Source organism: Amblyraja radiata, chromosome 5, assembly GCF_010909765.2.
Source record: "Amblyraja radiata isolate CabotCenter1 chromosome 5, sAmbRad1.1.pri, whole genome shotgun sequence".
Lineage (NCBI taxonomy): Eukaryota > Metazoa > Chordata > Chondrichthyes > Rajiformes > Rajidae > Amblyraja > Amblyraja radiata.
Genome location: NC_045960.1, coordinates 11,727,004 through 11,750,135, shown reverse-complemented (window position 1 = coordinate 11,750,135; position 23,132 = coordinate 11,727,004). Strand labels below are relative to the sequence as shown.

At 45.7% G+C, this 23,132-nt stretch overlaps 1 protein-coding gene across 1 annotated transcript in view; it reads left to right on the top strand.

The window, feature by feature from the left end:
• Positions 1–23,132, top strand: part of dnah14 (dynein axonemal heavy chain 14) — a 435,381-nt gene that overhangs the window by 269,105 nt on the left and 143,144 nt on the right. Inside the window, 8 exon segments of the mRNA XM_033020484.1 lie at positions 2,634–2,895; positions 5,710–5,930; positions 8,245–8,501; positions 11,074–11,141; positions 11,382–11,421; positions 15,307–15,539; positions 16,976–17,092; positions 19,695–19,850. Of these exon segments, the coding sequence (XP_032876375.1) occupies positions 2,634–2,895; positions 5,710–5,930; positions 8,245–8,501; positions 11,074–11,141; positions 11,382–11,421; positions 15,307–15,539; positions 16,976–17,092; positions 19,695–19,850 (1,354 nt within the window).

The following is a 23,132-nucleotide window of genomic DNA, read 5'->3' as shown; positions in this document are numbered from 1 at the left end:
CCTCAAATCCTTTCACCGTAAACCTATGCTGTGTTGTTTTTGGTACTTTTGTAGCAGGAAAAAATGTGACTTACCCGTGACACTCTTTACTCCAGGGAAATCTCCCCCTATGTAGTCTCTTACCATAACTAAAGTCCTCCAATCTGAGCACCATCCCAATGAATCTGTACAAAACTTTGGTTGGGCCATACCTGGTAATTATGCAATTCTGGTCATCACATCTTAGGAAGGATGGGATTAAGCCACGGAAAATACAGAGGAGATTCATTGGGATGGTGCCTAGATTGGAGGACTTTGCAGAAAAATGTTGCAACTTTTATATTCTGTGCCCCAGTCTAATAAAACAAGCATGCCATGTGTCTTCTTCATCACCCAATCGACTGTAGCACCTTTAAGCAACTATGGAGTTGGACCCCAAGGTCTCCCCGTTCATCACTATTCCTCAATACCCTGCCATTTATTGTATATGACCTACCTTACACTTATCAGGATTAAATTCCATCTACCAATTCTCTGCCCAATTTTCCATCGGATCTCTTTCCTGCCGTAGCCTTCGAAAACCTTTCTTATTATCCGCAACACCATTATTTTTTATGTCCTCCGCAAGCTTACTAATGCTTGCTATTGCCTCCTACATTCATACCCAAGTCGTTTATACATTTCACATGTAGCAAAGATCCCAGCACTGATTCCTGTAGTATACCACTAGACATAGACACATTCAGAAAAGCATTCTTCCAATACTACCCTCTGCCGGCTATTACCAAGCCAATTTTGGATCCAATTACCCAGATCATCTGGACCAGCCGACCAGGTGGGACCTTGTCAAATGCCTTAATGAAGTCCATATAGTACACATCTACTGCCCGGCATTCATTGATCCTCTTCAAAAAACTCAATCAAAATTATTGAGACTAGATTTCTTCTGCACAAAGCTAACTTGACTATCACTAAACAGTCACTGCCTGTATGAAAGTATACCAACACCTGTACCTTAGAATTCCCTCTACATCCTGTGACGCTTTTACTAATCAGAAGTGTGCCTCCACCTCCTCTTTTACATTCCTGTCTATCTTGCTTGAAACTTCTATACCCTGGAAAATTACCTTTCTCTCAACCATTTTTCCTTGATTGCAGTAATATAATAATCTCCTCTATCTCCATCGCTCCCCCACCCTAGTCGTTGTACTCGTTTCACTTGCATCCTGGTGAGTTTTAATGTATAACTCGTTTTCACTGAGCCCACAGCTAACAATGGACTGTTTTGTTGATCATTGTTACTTTTTTTTGCATATCTTTCATTTCTTTGTTCAATGTCTCTATATCGCCATCTATATCTCTCGTTTCCATTTCCCCTGACTCGGGTCCCGAACCGAAACATCACCGATTCCTTCTCTCCAGAGATGCTGCCTGTCTCACTGAGCATTTTGTGTCCACTTTCCAGCATTTTGTTTGCACTTTCCCAACTGTTTGCTGTGTTTGCTATAAATGCTCTCTTTAAAATCGGTGCCAAAACCTGATATTAATGGCAAGAAAAGTCACATTGAAGGATTCATCAAGATACTATTGATAACACTTACAGCAATTAGCAGGAGTTGCTGATACCCCTTCAGTAGCATGTAAGATCAACAATCTGGTCTGTTTACTTTCAAACAACTGTTACATGCAGGGCAGCTAAGCCCTAGTCAATTCAATTCAAGTCATACTCCATGGAAGGTGGTGTGACGAGGGAGCACTGCATTGTGGGAATGGCAGTGATGAGGGAGAACCGCACTTTAAAAACAAATTATTATACAAATACTTTTATTCAGAAAATAAAAATAAACATACAGAGTATGTACACAATCAAAGGCTGCCTATATTGACCGTCTACAGATAAACGGTCATCAGATTAAAATATCGCCAACTTTATCAACAATACACTCAACCTCCCGCGGCGACCAGCATTCATGGAAGGCCTCCAAAGTTCCCGTGGACACCACACGCGCCCTCTCCAGGGATACGCGAACACGGACGTAGGCCCGGAAAAGGGGCAGGCAGCCAACCCCGGTGCGGCCGTCCGCTACCCGCTGCCTGGACCCGCGAATGGCCATCTTGGCCCGGCCCAGGAGCAGACCGACAGGGAGAAACCCCTCTCCCTCCCGACCCTCCCCCCTCTGGGAGTGGCAGTGCTGTGGGAGCACCGCAAGGTGGGGGGCAGTGCTAAGGGCGTACCAGAGTGGGAAGGAGCAATGTATTGCTGGAGAGGCAATGCTGAGGTGGAATGTAAGGGGTGATTCTGAGCAATTGTAGCAAGTAGAGGAACTGGATACTTGAAAACATCATGTCTAGTTGTCCCAGCCAAGTTCCAGACCACAGTGACTTGGAAATAGATCACCGACCTTCATTGTCGTTAGATCTAAATTCTGGAACATGTTACTCACTAACATGCTGGTGTATGTTTGTTGTGTTCTGTAGCAAATCACCACCAACTTCTCAAGGTCACCTAAAGACGGGCTCTCTTTAAAATTGGTGCTGAAATCTCATATTAATGCCATGAAAACTCTTGTTGAAGGATTCATCCCAAATGCCAGGGATGAAGGACACTTTCTGACCTTTCAATATTTCTGAAATATTTTCTGCCCCCTCTGTAGGGTTTCCACGCTAAGAGAGGCAAAGTGGAAACCTTCACCTTGAATCCCAAGTCCATCAGCCTCAGGGAGCTCTTTGGGTATCTGAACCCACACAACATGACCTGGACTGATGGGTTGCTGGCTCAAGCAATGCGCAAGTTCGCCAAGGACCTCGAGCACGAGCTTGACCATGATTCTGAGGTGAAGATAATTTCCTCTAGCTTCATTAACATTGAGAGAAGCTGGATTGAACTCCAAGATCAGAAGAATCTGGAGAGCGAAGGTGAGCAAAGAAATGGAAAAATTGGGCTGGATAAGGGATCCAACTTCATCTGACTACAGTAGCTGTGAAATGTAAAATCATATAATAATTCAGAATTTTAAAAAAGGGACGTCATTGTTAATAAAAATCAGCAAAAACTGCAGGTGCTGGAAATGTGAAATAAGCACAGAAAATGCCGGTGCACTCAGCAGATAAGGCAACATCTGTGGTGAGAGAAACAGAGCAAATGTTTCAGGTTGAAATTTCAGTTCAAAGACCCGTCATTGTATAATTCCTGAGGGGGATGTATTTTAGGAGGGTGAGCAAGGGTAGAACATGTACATTAAATGATAGTGCAAGAGGGGAGCCGAAGAACAGGGTATAAGTTTATCGATAGCTTAGTTACATTAGATTTTGAAGTAGGCATATGGCATAACACCTGGGACATCATGTTAGAACTTTATGAAACACAGATTAGGCCACAGTTGAAGTATTGTGTACAGTTCTGATCACTATGTAGTACGTATGCTATTGTGCTGGGGAGGGTGCAGAGGATGTTGCTAAACTCGAAGTAATTAAGTTAGAAAAAGAGACTGGATAAGCTAGGTTTATTTTCCCCAAAATGGAGGAAGCTAAGTAGGGGACTTGATGGAAGTGGATAAAATAAACACGGCACAGTGGTGGGGTCAAGGAAAGAGCGTTCATGTCGCAGCCCTGTTTCCACCAATCTTTCCACCACCACGCACAAGAAGCGACAAGACAGACACCATTGTATGCAGATGCCGAGAATTGTGTTCAGCTCTGGCTGAACAACTTCTAATCTTATGTGTGGACTCGACACAGTGGCGCAGCACTAGAGAATGGAGGAGACCCAGGACAGAGAGGTCAGATTGGGAATGGGAGGGGGAGTTGAAGTGCTGAGCCACCGGGAGTTCAGGTAGGTTATTGTGGACTGAGCGGAAGTGTTCGGCGAAACGATCGCCCAACCTACGCTTGGTCTCACCGATGTAAATCAGCTGACATCTAGAGCAGCGGATGCACTCGCCACATCTTCCCATCTCCCCCCATGTCTACCTTCCGCAAAGACCGCTCCCTCCGCAACTCCCTTGTCAATTCTTCCCTTCCCTCCCGTACCACCCCCTCCCCGGGCACTTTCCGTTGCAACCGCAAGAAATGCAACACCTGTCCCTTCACCTCCCCCCTCGACTCCATTCAAGGACCCAAGCAATCGTTCCAGGTGCGACAAAGGTTCACCTGTATCTCCTCCAACCTCATCTACTGCATCCGCTGCTCTAGATGTCAGCTGATTTACATCGGGGAGACTAAGCGGAGGTTGGGCGATCGTTTCGCCGAACACCTCCGCTCAGTCCGCAATAACCTACCTGAACTCCCGGTGGCTCAGCACTTCAACTCCCCCTCCCATTCCCAATCCAACCTCTCTGTCCTGGGTCTCCTCCATTGCCAGAGTGAGCAACACCGGAAATTGGAGGTACAGTACCTCATATTCCGCCTGGGTTGCTTGCGTCCGGATGGCATTAACATTGAATTCTCCCAGTTTTGCTAGCCCTTGCTGTCTCCTCCCCTTCCTTAACCCTCGAGCTGTCTCCTCCCATCCCCCCGCCCTCGGGCTCCTCCTCCTCCCATTTTCCTTCCTTCCTCCCCCCACCCCCCATCAGTCTGAAGAAGGGTTTCGGCCCGAAACGTCGCCTATTTCCTTCGCTCCATAGATGCTGCTGCACCCGCTGAGTTTCTCCAGCATTTTTGTGGCCCCATTACTGTGCTATGCAGATCTATGACAGTGACGTTATGGTTGGACTTGTCTGACAAAGAGTCTCTGACCTGAACATTAACTCTGATCTTTTCAACTTGGAAAAGTTCACATTTTCCTTGTGCCATTCCCTTAGAGTTGGGTGTAGATGCAATCCTTCATGTCATGGCAGCATAAAGTGATGGCTCTGGGGGGAGGGATAGTGACAGGTGAACAAAATGTTCCACGTTCCTCAATCCCAATGGAAAAATGGCATTAGCTCATACTCTCATTGAACTGCATGAGGTAAGGTGCTCAAGGCAAATACAAAGGGTGAACGTACAGAGTTTTTTACCCAGGGCAAGGGAATCAAGGGTGAGAGGACATAGATTTAAAGTGAGAATGGCAAGATTTCATAGAAACCCCAGGAGTACGTTTTTCACTTAGAGAGTCGTGGGTATATGGAACGAACTGCTAGAGGAGGTAGTTGAGGCAGACACTATAACAGCATTTAGAGGACAATTGGTCAGGTACATGGATAAGAAAGATTTAGAGGGATATGGGCCAAACATGGGCAAATGGGACTAGCTTAGATGGGGCATCTTGGTCACCTTGGATGAGTTGGGCTTAAGGGCCTGTTCCGTGCTGTATGACTATGACTAAAATACTGCATAAGTGGCAATCTGAAATACCCAGCAACAGCAGCACAGAGGCACAGCAGCTAGAACTGCTGCTGCCTCACAGCGCCAGGGATCTGGGTATGATCCTGATCTCAGGCACCGTCAGTGTGGAGTTTTCAAGTTCGTACTGTGACTGCGTGAGTTTGCTTCAGTTAGATTTCATTCCCGATGAGCATCATTGGACCATTAGGGCCGAAAAACTAATGTTCAAAAATCGGCTTCATAAGAAATAGAAGCAGTTAGTCATTCGGCCTCTCATGCCTGCTATTCATTTAGTAAAATCATGGCTGGTCTTTAACCCATCGCTAGGTTTCTACACTAACCCCATGTCCCTTGATCCCCCCAAGTAACTAATAATCTATCAACCTCTGCAGTCTTGTATAGTCTGCCCTCTTCTGTACCACTCAGATATGACGCTGATAACCAATTGGCGGTGGATCATTATGGATGGCCCGGTGGACACGGTTTGGATTGAAAACCTCAACACGGTGCTGGATGATACAAAGATTCTTTGCCTGTCTAACGGGGAGCGCATCGGTGTGCCGCCTAGCATGAGGCTCCTGTTTGAGGTGGACAGCCTTTCCCAAGCCAGCCCTGCCACAATTAGCAGGTGCGCCATGGTCTATATGGTAAGATATCATCTGCACCCAGACCACATTTCATCACTACCAGAATTGGAACAGCAGACTGCATCTACTTGCAGCCATTTAATTCTTTATTATGCTTGGTCTTTATTGTGGAGGGGATAGGTTTTGGAAATTGGAAAGTTTTGTCACAATTGTACAGTATGTTGGTGACCTGGATTACTGTGCACAGTTTTGGGCCCCTTACCTAAGAAAGCATATAGTAGCATTGGGGATAGAACAAAGATGATTCCCTTGGCTAAATCCTGGGACGAGAGAGCTCCTATGGGAGCAGTACAAGCCATACTTAAAATGATGAGGTGCTAGCCTGACAAAGCTGCAACACAGGCCGTGTATGTATATGTTTGCTAAACAGTGAAAGTTACAATGGGGGTATCCCTGATGGTATTGGCAACTAGACCAAGTGGCTCCTAGTCACACGGGAGGCCTAGTCCCCCAACGCAACCCATTCCCCAACACAATATTCCACCACTCACCCGTTCCCCTGGGTGTGTGGGGGAGGGTGTGTGTGTGGGCGGAGAGGTTGTGGGGGGGAAGGGGTGCTTGGGGCGGAGGGAAGTGTGTGAGCGGGGGGAGGGGTGTGGGGCGGCGGGGTTGTGGGGGAGGGGGGAGTTGTGGGAGGGGGTTGTGGGGGAGGGGGGATTGTGGGGGAGGGGGTTTGTGGGTGGTGGTTGGGGGGGGGGGTATGTGGGGGGAGGGGTGTGTGTGGGGGGGGTGGGGCGAGGGGGGTTTGTGGGGGGGTTGGTCTGTGAAGCGAGGGGGTTTGTGGGCAGCGGTGTGTGTGTGTGTGGGTGGTATGGGCAGGGGGACTTGTGGGGGAGAGGGGTGTGTGGGAAGGTAGGGAGTGAGCTCGGGAAGAGCCATGGGGGAGAGGGGGGCATCACTGGGGAGGGGCAAGAAGCCAACGAAGGGGACCGGAGGGGTAATGGCTGGAATTGGTGGTGCGATAGGGACTCACAGCGGGCGCTGGGCGCTGGTCGTTCTCCTCCGCTGGGATAAGAGTTTCCGCTTTCCGTTTGGCGACATCTCCGACTCTGGGCTCGGCCTGCTGCTTGGGGCGGGGCTGCTGCTTGGGGCGGGGCTGCTGCTTGGGGCGGGGCTGCTGCTTGGGGCGGGGCTGCTGCTTGGGGCGGGGCTGCTGCTTGGGGCGGGGCTGCTGCTTGGGGCGCGGCTGCTGCTTGGGGCGGGGCTGCTGCTTGGGGCGGGGCTACTGCTTGGGGCGGGGCTACTGCTTGGGGCGGGGCTACTGCTTGGAGCGGGTTTCTTGGGGCGGGGCTGCTGGGGGCGGAGCTTCTTGGGGCGGGGCTGCTTGGGGTGGGGCGGGGTGGCTGCTTGGGGCAGGGCTGCTGCTTAGGGTGGGGCTGCTGCTTGGGGAGGGGCTTCTTGGGGCGGGGCTGTTTCGGGTCCCTCCGAAAGTCTGCCGGCCACCCTCAGCTCCAGTAAAGACGCGATGGTATAGGAAGGGGGGACCGTCCCGGGGAGTGACAGGGGAAGAAACTAATCCGCGCGGCGTCGATTGGCAGGAGAAGAGATTGATCTGCGCATGCGCGGTTTTAAAGATTTTTAAACCTTGCTAACTTTTACATCCTTCAACCGATTGGAACGATTCTCTGCCTCAGAGGGCGGTGGAGGCAGGTTCTCTGGATACTTTCAAGAGACAGCTAGATAGGGCTCTTAAAAATAGCAGAGTCAGGGGATATGGGGAGAAGGCAGGAGCGGGGTACTGATTGGGGATGATCAGCCATGATCACATTGAATGGCGGTGCTGGCTCAAAGGGCCGAATGGCCTCCTCCTGCACCTATTGTCTATTGAAACTTGGTGCACTTGCAGCACAGTAGAACGGTGAGTGAACTGGCGAAAAATCGTAGCACTATCGCGAACCGTTTTTGCGCAAATAGAAAGACCGCCAAACAGGAAGATAACAAGATCAGTGTTTTAGTTATGTAAAGATAGATAGATGAGTGGCAATCAGTTAAACCATACCATGCATGAGTTACACCAAGCTACGCGCATGTGCAACAGGAGAAACATACCAGAGTGCAGAATACAGTGTTATGGTTACAGATAAAGTGCAGATGAAACAAAGTGCAAGGACTGCAATGAGGTGAGTTGGGATATGGGGATGACACCCATAGATTATGGGAGAACCATTCAGTATTCTCATAATAGTGGGCAAGAAGCTGTTCCTGAATCTGGTGTTATATATGTTCAAGCTTTTGTATCTGCTGCCCAAAGGAGAAGGGAGAAGAGGGAATGACTAGGTAGTATTATTATTAATATCTGTTATTTTCACAACAGGACCCACATGATCTTGGCTGGAGACCATATGTGAAGACCTGGCTGGCAAATCTCCCCAGCAAGCTGCCTCGAAGTAGCAGGGAATTCTTGCAGGTGCTCTTCAACAAAAGCATGACGGAAGGTCTGCAGTTTGTGAGGAAATGGCAGAAAATGTGCCAATTTGGCATTCCGGAGCTGGGCATCGTGATGACTCTTTGCCGCATTCTCCAAGCGTTTCTGGACTTTATGAGCACGAACGGCGGATTTGGAATTGGTGAGTGATCCTCCTCATGGCATTTGAGCTGATTGGGGGCATGGATCCACCACTGAAGATTGGCCTCGGAGTAGATGTCCAGCCACGACAATAGGACTGGGTTACAAAACTGTCAATAATCAAGTGTCCTCAATGCTGATGTGTGGGGCTTAGGGCCACACACTGACCAGCATGGGGGGGGGGGGGGGGGGCAGTCGCTCACTTCTCCCTGGACTCAGCTCTGAGCAGCTACTCTGCATGTCCCAGTTCATCCATTATTGGCCCTCATGGGAAATCCCCCTACACTGAGCCATGGCAAGTCATCGGTGTATGAATTCCAGCAGAGAGAAGGGTTTGCAGTAGGTTCCAGAGTGACAATGCAATCTCTAACCCCATCACACTATCATGACTCTACCGCTTTAAATTGAAAGTCACGTTGCAGCTTTATAAAACTTTGGTTGCTACGTCACACAGGAAGAATGTGAAGACTTTGGAGAGTGTTCAATAGACTATAGGTGCAGGAGTAGGCCATTCGGCCCTTCGAGCCAGCACCACCATTCAATGTGATCATGGCTGATCATCCAAAATCATTATCCCATTCCTGGCTTCTCCCCATATCCCCTGACTCCGCTATTTTTAAGAGCCCTATCAAGCTGTCTCTTGAAAGTCTCCAGAGAAACGGCCTCCACCGCCCTCTGAGACAAAGAATTCCACAGACTCACAACTCTGTGCGAAAATGTGTTTCCTCATCTCCATTCTAAATGCCATACCCCTTATTCTTAAACTGTGGCCCCTGGTTCTGGACTCCCACAACCTCGGGAATATGTTTCCTACCTCTTGCATGTCCAAACCCTTAATAATCTTATATGTTTCAATAAGATTCCCTCTCATCCTACTAAATTCCAGAGTATACAAGCCCAGCCGCTCCATTCTCTCAGCATATGATAGTCCTGCCATCCCTGGAATTAATCTTGTGAACCTACGCTGCACTCCCTCAATAGCAAGAATGTCCTTCCTCAAATTAGAGGACCAAAACCGCACACAATACTCCAGGTGTGGTGTCACTAGGGCCCTGTACAACTGCAGAAGGACCTCTTTCCTCCTATACTCAACTCCTCTTGTTATGAAAGCCAACATGCCATTCGCTTCAAAAGAGATTCACCAGGATACTGCCTGGATTAGAGGGTATTAGTTGTATGGAGAGGTTAGACAAAGTTAGAACGCTTTCTCTGAAGCAATGAATGGTGGGGTGACCTGATAGAAGTCTCTAAAATTATGATAGGGTAGTCAGTCAGTCTATTTCCAGGGTGAAAATGTCAAAGACTAGAGACCATAAGACATGGGAGCAGAAATAGGCCATTCAGTCCATCGAGTCTACTCTTCAATTCAATCATGGCTAATTTATCTTTCCCTCTCACCACGTTCTCTTGTCTTCTGCTCATAACTTTTAACGTATTTCATAATCAAGAGCCTACCAATCTCAGTCTTAACAATACCCAATGTCTTGGCCACCACAGCTATCTGTGGCAATGAATTTCACAGATTCATCACCCTCCGGCTAAAGAAATTCCTCCTCATCTCCATTTTGAAGGGGAACCGCTGGGAGGTGGGGCAGTGGTGGACCTGGTGTGAGGGAGGGGGAGAGGATGGGGGGTGAAACAAAGGAAGACCTGCTGCAGAATAATTTGTTACTTTGTCGGCTCCATTTGTGTGATGACTCTTTGCATACCATGGGTATGCAAAATAAATAATTTTACTGTGACTTGTCACATGTGATAATAAAGCATTCATCCTTTCATTTATTCAGAGGTTGGGTCCTCTAGATTCTCCCATTACTGGAAAAATCCTTTCCACGTCCACTTTATCTTGGCCTTACATTTAATGAAGGTTTCATTGAGATCCCTTAATCCTAAACACCAGCGAGTACAGGTCAATAGCCTTCAAATGCTCCCTGGGATAATTCTCTTAAACCTCTGGACCCTCTTCAAAGCCACCACATCCTTCCTGAGATTTGGGATCCCAAACTGCTCACAATATTCCAAATGTGGCCTCACTAGCGCCTGATATACGCTTATCCTTGCTTGCTTCTAGTCCCCTCAAAATGAATGCTAGGGCATTGCATTTGCCTTCCTTACTACAATGGGAAACCTGCACCTCCGATTTCTGAATCCTCTCCCTATTTAGAAAGCAGTCAGCACATTTATTCCGTCTACCAAAGTGCATGTCCTTTCACTTTGCTATGCTGTATTCCATTTGCCATTTCTTTGCCCACTCTCCCAACCTGCCAAGTCCTTCTACAACCTCCCTGCTTCCTCAACATTACCTGTCCCACCACCTATCTTTGTATTGTCTGTAAACTTGACCACAAGTGATCAATTCCCTCATCTAGATTATTAATATTTAACATGTGAGGCAGCAGACCCAACACTGATCCCTGCGGAACACCGCTAGTCACCTGCAGCCAACCAAAAAAGACCTCCTTTATTCACACTCTTTGCCTTCTGCCGGTCAGCCAATCTTCTCTAATACCAAGGGATCCTATCTTGTTTAGCAGCCTCATGCGTGGCATCTTATCAAATGGCTTCTGAAAATACAAGTGACCAACACCCACTGACAGGCCTTTGTATATCCTGCTTGTTACCTCCTCAAAAAACTCCAAACAGATGTCAGGCAAGATTTCCCCTTAACAAAACCATGCTGACTTTGACCTATTTTATCATGTGCTTCCAAGTAACCTCATCCTTAATAATGGACTCTAATATTTTATCAATCACAGTAGTCAAACTAACTGGCCTATAATTTCCTTTCTCTTCCCTTGCTCCCTTCCTAAACAGTGCTGTTACATTTGAGATTTTCCGGTCCTCCTGAATCATTCCTGTCTCCAGTTATTCTTGAATCTTGAATGCTTCCTCAATCTCTACATCTACCTCCTTCAGAACCCTAGGGTGCAGTCCATCTGGTCCAGGTGACTTCAGACCTTTCAGCTTCCCAAGTACCTTCTCCTCAGTAGTAGCGACTATACTCACTCCTGCAGGATTATGGCTTTAAAATGGGAGGTTTTAGGTTAAAGCAGATGTGCAGGGAAAGTTTGTATCCGCAGAGAGTGGTAGGTGCCTGGAATGTGCTGCCGAGGGTGAGGTGAGGAATCGAGCATTCATTTAAGAGGCATTCAGACAGACGTGAAGAATCTGGGAATGGAAAGCTATAGAAGATGTGCACCCAGATGGCATTAGTTGGACCAGAATCATGATCTGCACAGAGGGAACAGGCCTGTTCCTGTGTGCTAAGTAAGACCACTTGAAGTGCTGATTCCAATGGTTCTCTTGTAGTTGTTTTGCTGGACTAGGTTGGCGTCGAGGTTAGTGGCTGCGTCCATAGTAGCGGATCCGAAAGAACATTCTGATCGACGGGGTCACCAACTGTAGCGAGACCAAGCGGGTAGAGCAAACGGTTTTATTGACAAAACGTTACTTGAACTGCACAAGCACTTAGTCGAGAGAAAACATTATAAAGCTCTTGTCGTTGCGAAGAGCACAAGCAACTGAACAAACTTACGAACTCTTAAAAACCCCGCAAAAAACCATGTTACGTGACAGTCCTGACTTCTGACGAGGGTTCTGCATGCACAGATTAACCACTAGGTTCAGCTACACACTCATTACTGGAAATGCTCCCTGACTGTGCCTCTTCTGACGTGGATGTGTTGAAATGATCCTTGCCTTGAATCAGAAGGTTATGGGTTCAAACCCCACTCAGGTGCATAATCCAAGATGATGGTCCAGCATAGTCCCACACTGCCACAATAATTCTCTCTCGTAGCACAAAAATCTCCCCACTGCATCAGCGTGAAGAAAACCAGGGAAATTCTCCCCAGGTCCTGGCTGATATGTATCTCACAGACAACATCACAAGATCACAGATGGATACATTGCTGAGCATGGATTTCTCATCATGTTTCATTTAGTTCAGTGTAAATGGAACTCAAAAAGGTGCTTACTTGCCTGTAAAATTATTTTCCTTCAGCCCTTTCATTGTGAGGAAGTATTAGGAGTTACTTGTATAAGCGCAGCTCAATTCTGGGATTGTTTATAAAAAGGATGATTAAGACCTTGATTAAATGAGGGAATACAAGCTGATGAAGCCTCGCTGGAGTAATGAGAGTGAGGATAAGACCATATTCACATCGACTCATGACTGTTCAAAATAAAGATAGAGCATTCTGGGTGACACTAATTCCCAGGAGTTTGAAGTTCAGTGAAAGTGGTGCAAGGAATGCACCATTTCCACAACAACAACTCCCATCCCAATAAGCCTCTCCTGATTTCCCCCCTTCCCCACCGGGCAGGGTCAGTAGGTCCTACATTGGCCTCGTCAACCACCTCAGAAATGGAATAAGTAGAATCTGAGCACTAATCTTTCATGTCTTTCCCTCCTCAGAAGGTGACGCTGAAGAAGAAGTCATTATTCCCGAAAAGATTCAAAAACCCAAAAGGGCCTCCACAGTCACCAGCATCGAGGAAGGTCCTGGTGGACAAGAGACGGAGTCCAGCTCTGGACCCAAGTAAGGATTTACAGAGTCCTGTTTTGTCTTTCTGAGGGGTAGTTATGCAACACCTATCACCTGGGGCTGTGCCTGACTACTTATTGCACCAAGTCATAGAGCATAAGAAATGGAAACAGGACTAAGGTTTCTGGCCTTTGTGCCTGCTCTGATATTCAACAAGCTCATGGCCGATCTTTGATCTCAGTTACGTACTTACTTACCGACTGACACTAAAGGAAACCATTCAGTCCATCCAATGCATGTCAGCACCTAGCAATGCTTTCCCTCCGGTGCCAAGCACCCTCTTTTATTTCCCCATTACCCTGCTGCTCTTTCTCACAAGACAAAATGGAAGGAGAGCACATACCTCAGAGGAAGTAGGGGTGCAGGAGATTATTGAGATGGGTAAGGGTGAAACCACAGAGCGATTTGCAATCACAGATAAGAATTTCAAAACCGAGGTGCTGCTGAACAATGTAGGCCTATAAGCACAAGGGTAACAGATCTAAAGGATAGGGTGAATTAAGATGAGAGGAGTATTGGTTTGGATGAGTTTGTGTTGGTGGAAGGCAATATATGGGTGGCCAATCAGTAGGGAGGGGGGGAGGAGGGGGGAGGAGGGGGGAGGAGGGGGAGGAGGGGGGAGGAGGGGGAGGAGGGGGGAGGAGGGGGGAGAGAGGGACCCGACCTGAGACGGACCCGACCCGAGAGCTCGTTCTTCCCTCACGTGGAACACAGCGTGTAGATCCATTGGGATGTCATCAGCGAAAGACACTTTTTTCAAAGTTTTTTTCAGATTTGTGAATATTTTCATTAATAACTCGAGAAATAAAGCATGAATTTTTCAGATAAGGCGATTTTGGACTCCAAGGGATAAATCTCTACCGGAATAAGTAAAAATTGTACCGTTAACATGTCGTCTTTTCAAGAAGATGTGATTATGAACAAACAAACACACACACACAACCAAGATCAGAGTTTTGTAATTATAGAGAGGTTTATTTTTGTTCCTGTAAGCCTCAAAATACTAAAGGCCATATATTACATTACGTATTAGAGTATCATTGCACACATTTCAATAGAAGTATAGACACAAGGAACTGTGAGTGCTAGTTTATTTTTTAAAAAGGCACAAAGTCTGAAAAGGGGCCCTGGCCCAAAAGGTTACTTATCCATGTTCTTCAGAGATGCTGACTGACCTGCTGAGTTATTCCATCGCTTTGTGTCTTTTTTGTCACTAGAAACAATTGCTTGTCAATTTAAAATGACCTCCTGCGGTGAGACTGACAAACTGGGATTTTGAGAGATTACTGGGAGAGGGTTACATTTAAAGAGCTTTTCTTCAAACATTGATTTTTTTCCCCGACTGTCTTTTCTCTGTCACTTTCTTTTAAATGGCACTCTATTTCCTGATTGAAACTGTGTTATAATCAATCAACCCAGGTAATAAAAATGAAGTACCCTAGTTCATAGAGATACAGTGTGGAAACAGGCCCATTGCCCCAACCTGCCCACACCGACCAACATGTCTCATCTACACAAGTCCCACCTGCCTGCATTTGACCCATATGCCTCTAAACCCGTCCTATCCAGGTCTAACTGCTTCTTAAACATTGCAATAGTCGCAGCCTCAACTACCTCCTCCAGTAGCTCGTTCCATAAATCATTTTATATTCAATTTGTGTTCTGGAAATACCTGTTACAGCAAATATCAATTTTTTCCATTGGAAGGTTTTGGAAATGTTGTCATGTTAAAGATGCGTCAATGGTGATCGCTGGTATTGGTGGTGAACCATATTCATCAAATCATAGGAATTTACAACAGGGCATGAGGCCACTCAACCCATCAGGTCCATGCTGGCCAAAAACGTATTTTGACAATTTGCCATCTCTGGATTAGTGGCCGTGCAGATCATGGGTCATCACGTTTGTCCAACAATTATGAAAGTGTGCTCTGAGTTTCTCCTTCAGCCCCCATTCAGAGAGTCAGCTCCATGGCCCTTGAGGCACTGTGTGAAATCATTATCTCCCGGCTCCTCATTAATGTATCTACCATTGATTCAAATCACTCTCCAGGGGAAGTAGATTGTTTCTGTTTACCTGATCTAGGCCTTTAGTTTAGTTTAGAGATACAATGCAGAAACAGGTTGGTCCTTGATACTGCTGACTGCCCTTTAGAGGCTGTGCATCCTATAGACCCTTTCGATGGTGGAGAGGTCACTACCCATGATGGACCTTTTAAATGTTTTAATCATTATGTTGCCATTGATGTTCCCTGCAACTGCAGGCCTACAAAGTGGTTTATACAGCAACAACCGCAACAGCTGCCTGCACTGCTGGTAAAGCTCTACGCCTTCGCCTTTATTTGGGCGGTCGGTGGCTGCTTGAAACATGAGGATGAATACGACGAGGATGACCTGATCGGAGTCAGCGTCCAAAGCAAAGACGACATGGTTCACAAGCTCACAGTGGAATTCAACACTTTCGTCCAAAAGATGTTCGAGGGGAAAACACCACTATGTGAGTCCTCGAAACTTTAGAAGTCAGCTTTTCTACCAGGTACTGACCAGGTGAGGGGGCAAGAAATCACAGCTAAACCTGATGGCTACCAGGAGAGAAACTACAGATACTGGAGTCTTGAGTAAAACACAAAATGCTGGAGTAACCTAGCGGCTCAGGCAGCAATTGTGGAAGCAATGGAAAGGCAGCATTTTGGGTTGGGACTATTCTTCTGACATTGTAGTCGGGGGGTAGTAAGCTGGAAAAGAGGTGGGGTGGGACAAAGCCTGGGAATTGATGGGTGGATGGGTTTAATTGGCAGATGGGTGGACAAAGGACAAAGTAGACAAAAAGGTGTCAGATAAGGAGAGAAGAGGAGTTAAAAGTAAAGCCAGAGGAAGGGAATAGTTAGAAGGGGACAGGGTGGGGGGGGGGAAAGGAGGTTAGTTAGTGGAGGAAATGGATGCACATAGGAGTGGGTACACCTGCCAGCCTTTGTCCCACTCAAGTTCAAGTGAGTTTATTGTCATGTGTCCCTGTATAGGACAATGAAATTCTTGCTTGAAATTCTTGAAATTAAGCACACAGAAAATAGTAGGCATTTACTACAAAACAGATAAATGTGTCCATATACCATGATATAAATATATATACACACATGAATAAATAAACTGATAAAGTGCAAATAGCAGAAAGTGGTTATTAATAATCAGAGTTTTGTCCGAGCCAGGTTTAATAGCCTGATGGCTGTGGGGAAGTAGCTATTCCTGAACCTGGTTGTTGCAGTCTTCAGGCTCCCGTACCTTCTACCTGAAGGTAGCAGGGAGATGAGTGTGTGGCCAGGATGGTGTGGGTCTTTGATGATACTGCCAGCCTTTTTGAGGCAGCGACTGCGATAAATCCCCTCGATGGAAGGAAGGTCAGAGCCGATGATGGACTGGGCAGCTCCCACCTCTTTCTCAGATTTCCACTCCTACTACAATCTGTCTGAAGAAGGCTCCCGACCCAAAATGTCACTATCCAACCCTCCAAACATGCTGCTAGAATCTGCCGAGTTACTTCTGCACTTTGTGATGGTCACCAGCATTTGAGCAGCACTCTAACATTGCCACACGCAGACAGCCAGCAACCTGCTTCCTCATTTCTTTATTGAAAACCTGAAACCTGAAAAGAGTATAAGAAAATTCCCACTGAAGCATGAATAACTGAAGTTAAACTCACCTCTGGAATCAGATTAAATGGGAATTCATCGAGGACATCACATTTACAGGAAAAGGGTGCTGGCTGTTTCAGAGAGAGGATGCAGAAGAAAACAGAAATACGCGGGTATTTATACATTTTCTGTGGAGAGAAGTTGTTCAATGTCTCTTTAAAGTGGTAGTGGGGGCTGCAGCCACATTGCTTGACTCTGGGAATAATACATTCCTGAGATTAATTCTACTGCCATCTTTTTACAGCGGTTCAATTTCCAACTGAGAAGCCCACTGTCTTTGAATACTTTGTGGATATGCAAACTGGGAAATTTGAAGCCTGGGCCAAATTAGTTCCATCTACTCAGACGCTTATTACAAAAGGTAACTGGAACCCAGATTACTAGATTCGACATGCATGTGTGTCTACATATGTGTGTGATAATTGGGGTGTTAATATGTAGTTTACCATAAATGTAAATCTGGCGCATTGTGATAAAATCCAGTTTGATTTTATAACCCTTCTCCCCCTACGCCAAACCAGCTTCTGTCTGTTCAGTCTGTCCCTTGGGCCATGGGTTATGTACGGCTGTTTAACAGTCTGAGGGAGGATCTTGTTCACAAGTACAACATTCAAACAGGGCTTGACAGACTGGATGTGTGGCATGGTCTAGAGATCATTGTCACAGTCTAGATCCAGACATTGCTCTGCAGAAAGATACAGGAGCAACGGGGTTGTTGTGGCGGGCGATTTTAACTGACTTTAACTTCACTCAGTGCAAAAGGCTTAGTTAGGGCAGAATTTATCAGGGGTTTCCTGAAACAGTCCAACTTGAGGAGGGACCATTCTGGGAAAAAAGCATGCACACGTGGCTGGTATGTCAGTGGAAGAGTATTTTGGGAAGAATGATCACAGCTCCATAAGTTTTAAGATAGTTATGAATAATGAAAGTCTGGACCTGAGGGGAAGGCACTAAATTGGGGTAAGGCTGATTATAGCATTATTAGCCGGAAGCTAGGGTGAGTAAATTGGAAGTGGTTGTTATGGGGCAAGTCTCATCTGACATGTGGGAGATATTTGTACACTAATTGATCAAAGTTCAGGACCAGCATGTTCCAGTAAGGAGGAAATATAAGAATGGCAAGGTAAGGGAACCTCGGATGACCATAAAGGTTGTAAATTTGGCCTTAAACAAAAAAATAAGCGTATTTTAAGGTTTGAGTCAAGTCAACTTTATTTGTCACATACACATACAAGATGTTCCGTGAAATGAAAGTGGCAATGCCTGCAGATTGTGCAAAAACAACAGAACAGAATAGAACAGAACCACTATTTACATTTTAGGAAAAAAAATAGACACAACACAACAGTAAGTTAGTCCCTGGTGAGATAAGAGTTTACAGTCCTGATGGCCTGTGGGAAGATACTCCGTCTCATTCTCTCTGTTTTCACAGCATGACAGCGGAGGCGCTTGCCTGACCGTAGTAGCTGGAACAGTCTGTTGCTGGGGTGGTAGGGGTCCCTCATTATGTTGCTTGCATTGGATCTGCACCTCCTGGTGTATAAGTCCTGCAGGAGGGTGAGTGTAGTTCCCATAGTGCGTTCGGCCGAATGCACTACTCTCTGCAGAGCCTTCCTGTCCTGGGCAGAGCTGTTCCCAAACCAGATTGAGATGTTGTTGGACAAGATCCTTTCTAAAGCCCCAGAGTAGAAGCACTAAAGGATCCTCAGAGAGTATTTCCTCAGCTGCCTGAGTTGGTAAAGGCGCTGCCTTGCCTCACTCACCAGTGCGGCAGCGTGTGTTGTCCACGTCAGATCCTCTGTGATGTGGACTCCCAGGTATTTAAAGCTGCTCACCCTATCCACAGTAGTCCCGTTTATCTCCAGTGGCGTGTACGTCCTCGGATGTTGAGCCCTTCTAAAGTCCACAATCAGCTCTTTAGTTTTTGTGACATTCAAGAGGAGGCTGTTGTCCTGACACCAGAGTGCCAGATCAGCTTCCTCCTCCCGGTAGGCCTTCTCGTCGTTATCGGAGACCAGGCCCACCACCACAAATGTCCTCATCAAAGTTGATGATGGAGTTGGAGCTGAACCTGGCCACACAGTCATGTGTGTACAGAGAGTACAGTAGGGGGCTAAGGATGCAATCCTGGGGGTTCAGGGTTTCTCCCCATCTTGACCACCTGGGGCCAGGCGGTGAGAAAGTCCATATTGTCAGTGTTGTATATACTAATATGTTGCAGCAGTTTAAAGGAAATGGTGTTGGGTTTCTACGTGAGCATTAAAGTGTACAAATCCCCAGGGCCCGATGGAATCTGTCAGGTTATTGAGAGACACAAGGGAGGAGATTGCAGAGGCCTTGATAAAGATTGTTGCACCTCTCTAGCCACAGGCAAGTCCTGGAGGACTGGAGAATGGCCAAAGTTGTTCCGTTGTTAAAGAAGGGAGGTAGAGATAATCCAGGAAGTTGTAAACCTCACATCAGTGGTAGGGAAGCTATTCGACAGGATTCTTTGGCATGGGATTTGCTCACAATTGGAAGAGAATGGGCTAATTAGGGATACTCAACATGGCTTCGTAGACAGTAGGCGATAGACAACATATTAAATAAACTAAATTAAGTTAAATAAATTAAAAATCCAATATAGTGCAAAAACAAAGAAAAGCCCGTTGTCCTTAGTCCAACCAAGACAGTTTGTCATTCAGAGTTTAGTTGGAATCGTAATTTCTATAGCCTGATGGCTGCTGAGACATCTGGGCTACCTGGAACGAGCTGCCAGGGGTGGTGTTAGAGGTAGATATGATAGTGGCAATTAAGAGGCTTTTAGTTAGGCGCCTGGATATGCAGTTGAGGGATAGTGATCACATGCAGGCAGAGGAGATTTATTTGGCATCATGTTTTGACTGTAAATAATTGGTTTGATTTATAGCTGAAAAATGTCTGTCCTAACCCATGCTAATTTTTGGTCTTTTTAATATTAACAGGAGTGCAGTTAGCAGGACTTGTTGATCCAATAATTTCCGGACCTCCTAAATCGAAGCCAAATATTCAAGAAGGTCTTGTGCGTACAGTAGACAGCGTACGGTATTCCTTCCTGGTCAGTCTGCTGCTGGTCAATAAATACCCCGTATTGCTGACAGGTAACAACCCATCAGCTCAATGAATGCCCTCAAGTCTTGTTATTGCTGCTAATGCTATCACTCAGACTGGACAGTTGACAACGGGAGCTGCCAGCCTTCACAGCTATAATACGGCAATATGTCATGTCATAGACCATGGTACATGGTGTTTAAAAGTTCACTCATGCTCATTTGCACTAAATGCCTCTTTTTTAGAAGAGACGACAATTACATGTAAATTATACCATCAGATATCTAATCACACGTACGATATTTTTAAATCAACTAATTATTCCCACAAATAGAAAATACTGCAAATTGATAAACTATACCGTATCCAATCTTACCTAGTTTCCTAGTCATCTAAAACCCTTTTACTTCTAGTTGTACATCGGCAATTGTTCCATTAAAATAAATATATTAGCACAAAGGCAATGAAGTTCTGGATCAATGATAGAGTCGTACAACAGGCAAATAGATTGTTAAGTTTTAGTTTTAGAGATTCAGCATGGAAACAGGCCTTTTGGCCCACCGTCTCCACCTGTAGGCGGTTCCAGCACATTTACACGAAGGACTATTTACAATTTTACCAAGTCAATTAACCTCCAAACTTTGCCTAGGGAGCATGGGAGGAAATAAAAACCACGCAGATCACAGGCAGAAAGCCCAAACTCTGTACAGATAGCACCTTGAGTTAGGATCGAACCAGGGTCTCTGGCATTGTAAGGCAGCATCTCTACCTCTGCGCCACCATGCCTCAAGGCCATTGATTATGCACCAACCAATAAGTATCCACTTACATTTATCCCATTCTACTCTCTCTACATCCCGATCAGTCCCCCCCGTCCCCCCACTCGCTCCACTGCACCCTTGGGAATCAGGAAGAATGGGGAAACTCCACATAGACAACACTGGAGATTAGGATCGAACCCAGATCTCTGAAGCTCTGTAGCAACATCTCTACCAAATACACTACCATCCAGTCCTAGAAACTAGAGTTTGAAAGCCACCATAGCAACCGGGAATTTAAATTCAAGTAACTAATATGGATAAATGTGAGGTTATCCACTTTGGTATCAAAAACAGGAAGGCAGATTACTATCTAAATGGCATCAAGTTTGCAAAAGGGGAAATACAACGGGATCTGGGGGTCCTTGTTCATCAGTCTATGAAAGTAAGCATGCAGGTACAGCAGGCAGTGAAGAAAACGAATGGCATGTTGGCCTTTATGACAAAAGGAGTCGAGTATAGGAGCAAGGAGGTCCTTCTGCAGTTGTACAGGGCCCTAGTGAAACCACACCTGGAGTATTGTGTGCAATTTTGGTCCCCTAATTTGAGGAAGGACCTTCTTGCTATTGAGGGAGTGCAGCGTAGGTTTACAAGGTTAATTCCTGGGATGGCTGGAGTGTCATATGCATTGAATCCCTTCCATGTATATTGTAAATGTATATTGTAAATAGCTGCGGTCCCAGCACCGAGCCTTGTGGTACCCCAATAGTCACTGCCTGCCATTCATAATAGGTGAGATTTCAGGTCGGAACTCTTCAGAAGAAAAGGTCCCAACTCGAATTACTCCTTGTTATGTTCTTCAGATATGTTACCTGATCCACTGAGGTACTCCAGCAACTTGTGTCTTTTTTAACAAGTAATTGGGACAAGTTCAAGTGAGCAACTTGGTCAGCATGGATGAATGGACTGAAGAGCCTGTTTCCATGCTGAATTACTCTATGACTCTATGACCCTCATTTCAGAAATGGCATTAATTTAATCGGAAAACAAAATCAGAAAAAGCTGATTTGGCAGCATCCATGAAATGAGAAATAATCTATGTTCTATGTTTGCAACCCTCATTAGTTTGATTTTCATTTTTATCATGAAATAGTTTTAGTATAAGGCAATTATAAATGAATGTTTTTATTAAAGAATTATATTAAGGATACTGCCATTTAAATACAGAAATCTGATATCTTATAACATCAACAGCATTGGGAAAGGTCTTGTTTGTAACCGTTGTTAATAGTAGATGACAATTGCATCCTCCATTCTCCTCCCTTCTACAGATTTGGTTGGTGTCAACCTCCCGATGGCTTATTAAGCTCCTGTTTCCTAAAATAATTTGCATTCTCATTTCCATGCTTCTGACTGCTGAATTCGTTTGATGTAGTGTGATCAAAATAAGCAGTTGCCAAGTTTCCAGTTCACAATACAATTAGCAGGTTTCGAACTGCACAAATGCATAATTAGGTAGCTTTTATTTTTTTAAATCAGCGGATTAATTCAGATCACCACACTAACACTCTGTAGAAATGTCCAGCAGAATTAACTTCCCCGTCACTCACTGAGAAGAAGGAACCATTTAGTCTGCACTTCACAACTTTGTGGTCCTAAGGCCGGAAATTGGGAGCTGAATTTTCACTCGGGTGATCACAGGCATTCATAGCCATCAAGCTTAATTCAAATTTGATGAATGAAAGTGATGCAATGGGTTTGATTTATTGTGAATGTCACAAGCTTTTTCCAAGAGGCCACAAATGGCTAAAGCAAAGGTAAAATGCTGCAGATATTGGAAATCTCAAATGCATACTGACATTAGTAAAAAATTATTATATTTCATTGTTACCCATCAAAATATTCAAAAGTCTGCACCAAGATGAGTGTGCTTTCATTGGTTTAGTTTAGAGATGCAGCGTGGAAACATGCTCTTTGGCCCATCGAGTCCGTACCAACCAGCGATCACCTGTACACTAGTTCTATCCTACACACTAGGGACAATTTACAGAAGCCAATTAACCTACATCTTTGGAATGTGGACGGAAACTGGAGCACTCATAGAAAACCCACGTGGTCACAGGGAGAACTTGCAAACTCCGTACAGACAGCACCCGTGGTCAGGATTGAACCCAGGTCCCTGATGCTGTAAGGCAGCAACTCTACTACATGCCGCACTCAATTAAGTCCACCTTGAACTTGAACACATCCAGTTTAAATTGAGGTAGAGCAAGGGCAGGCCAATTTGTTCCATGGATGTGGGTTTTTGGTCACAGCCATGAGGTTGAAATCTGCTCCATCTATGTCATCTTCCCCAGCCTATGGCAGCTGAACATAGGCAAGAAAGGTTGAGTCCTTGAGTAATGTAACCCGAGAACTGTCTGCGGCTCAGGAGCCAGAGAGGTGTTTCTGCAATGCTCAGAAACAGCCCACAACCTGTTCATTCCTCATAGAAACATAGAAATTAGGTGCAGGAGTAGGCCATTCGGCCCTTCGAGCCTGCACCGCCATTCAATATGATCATGGCTGATCATC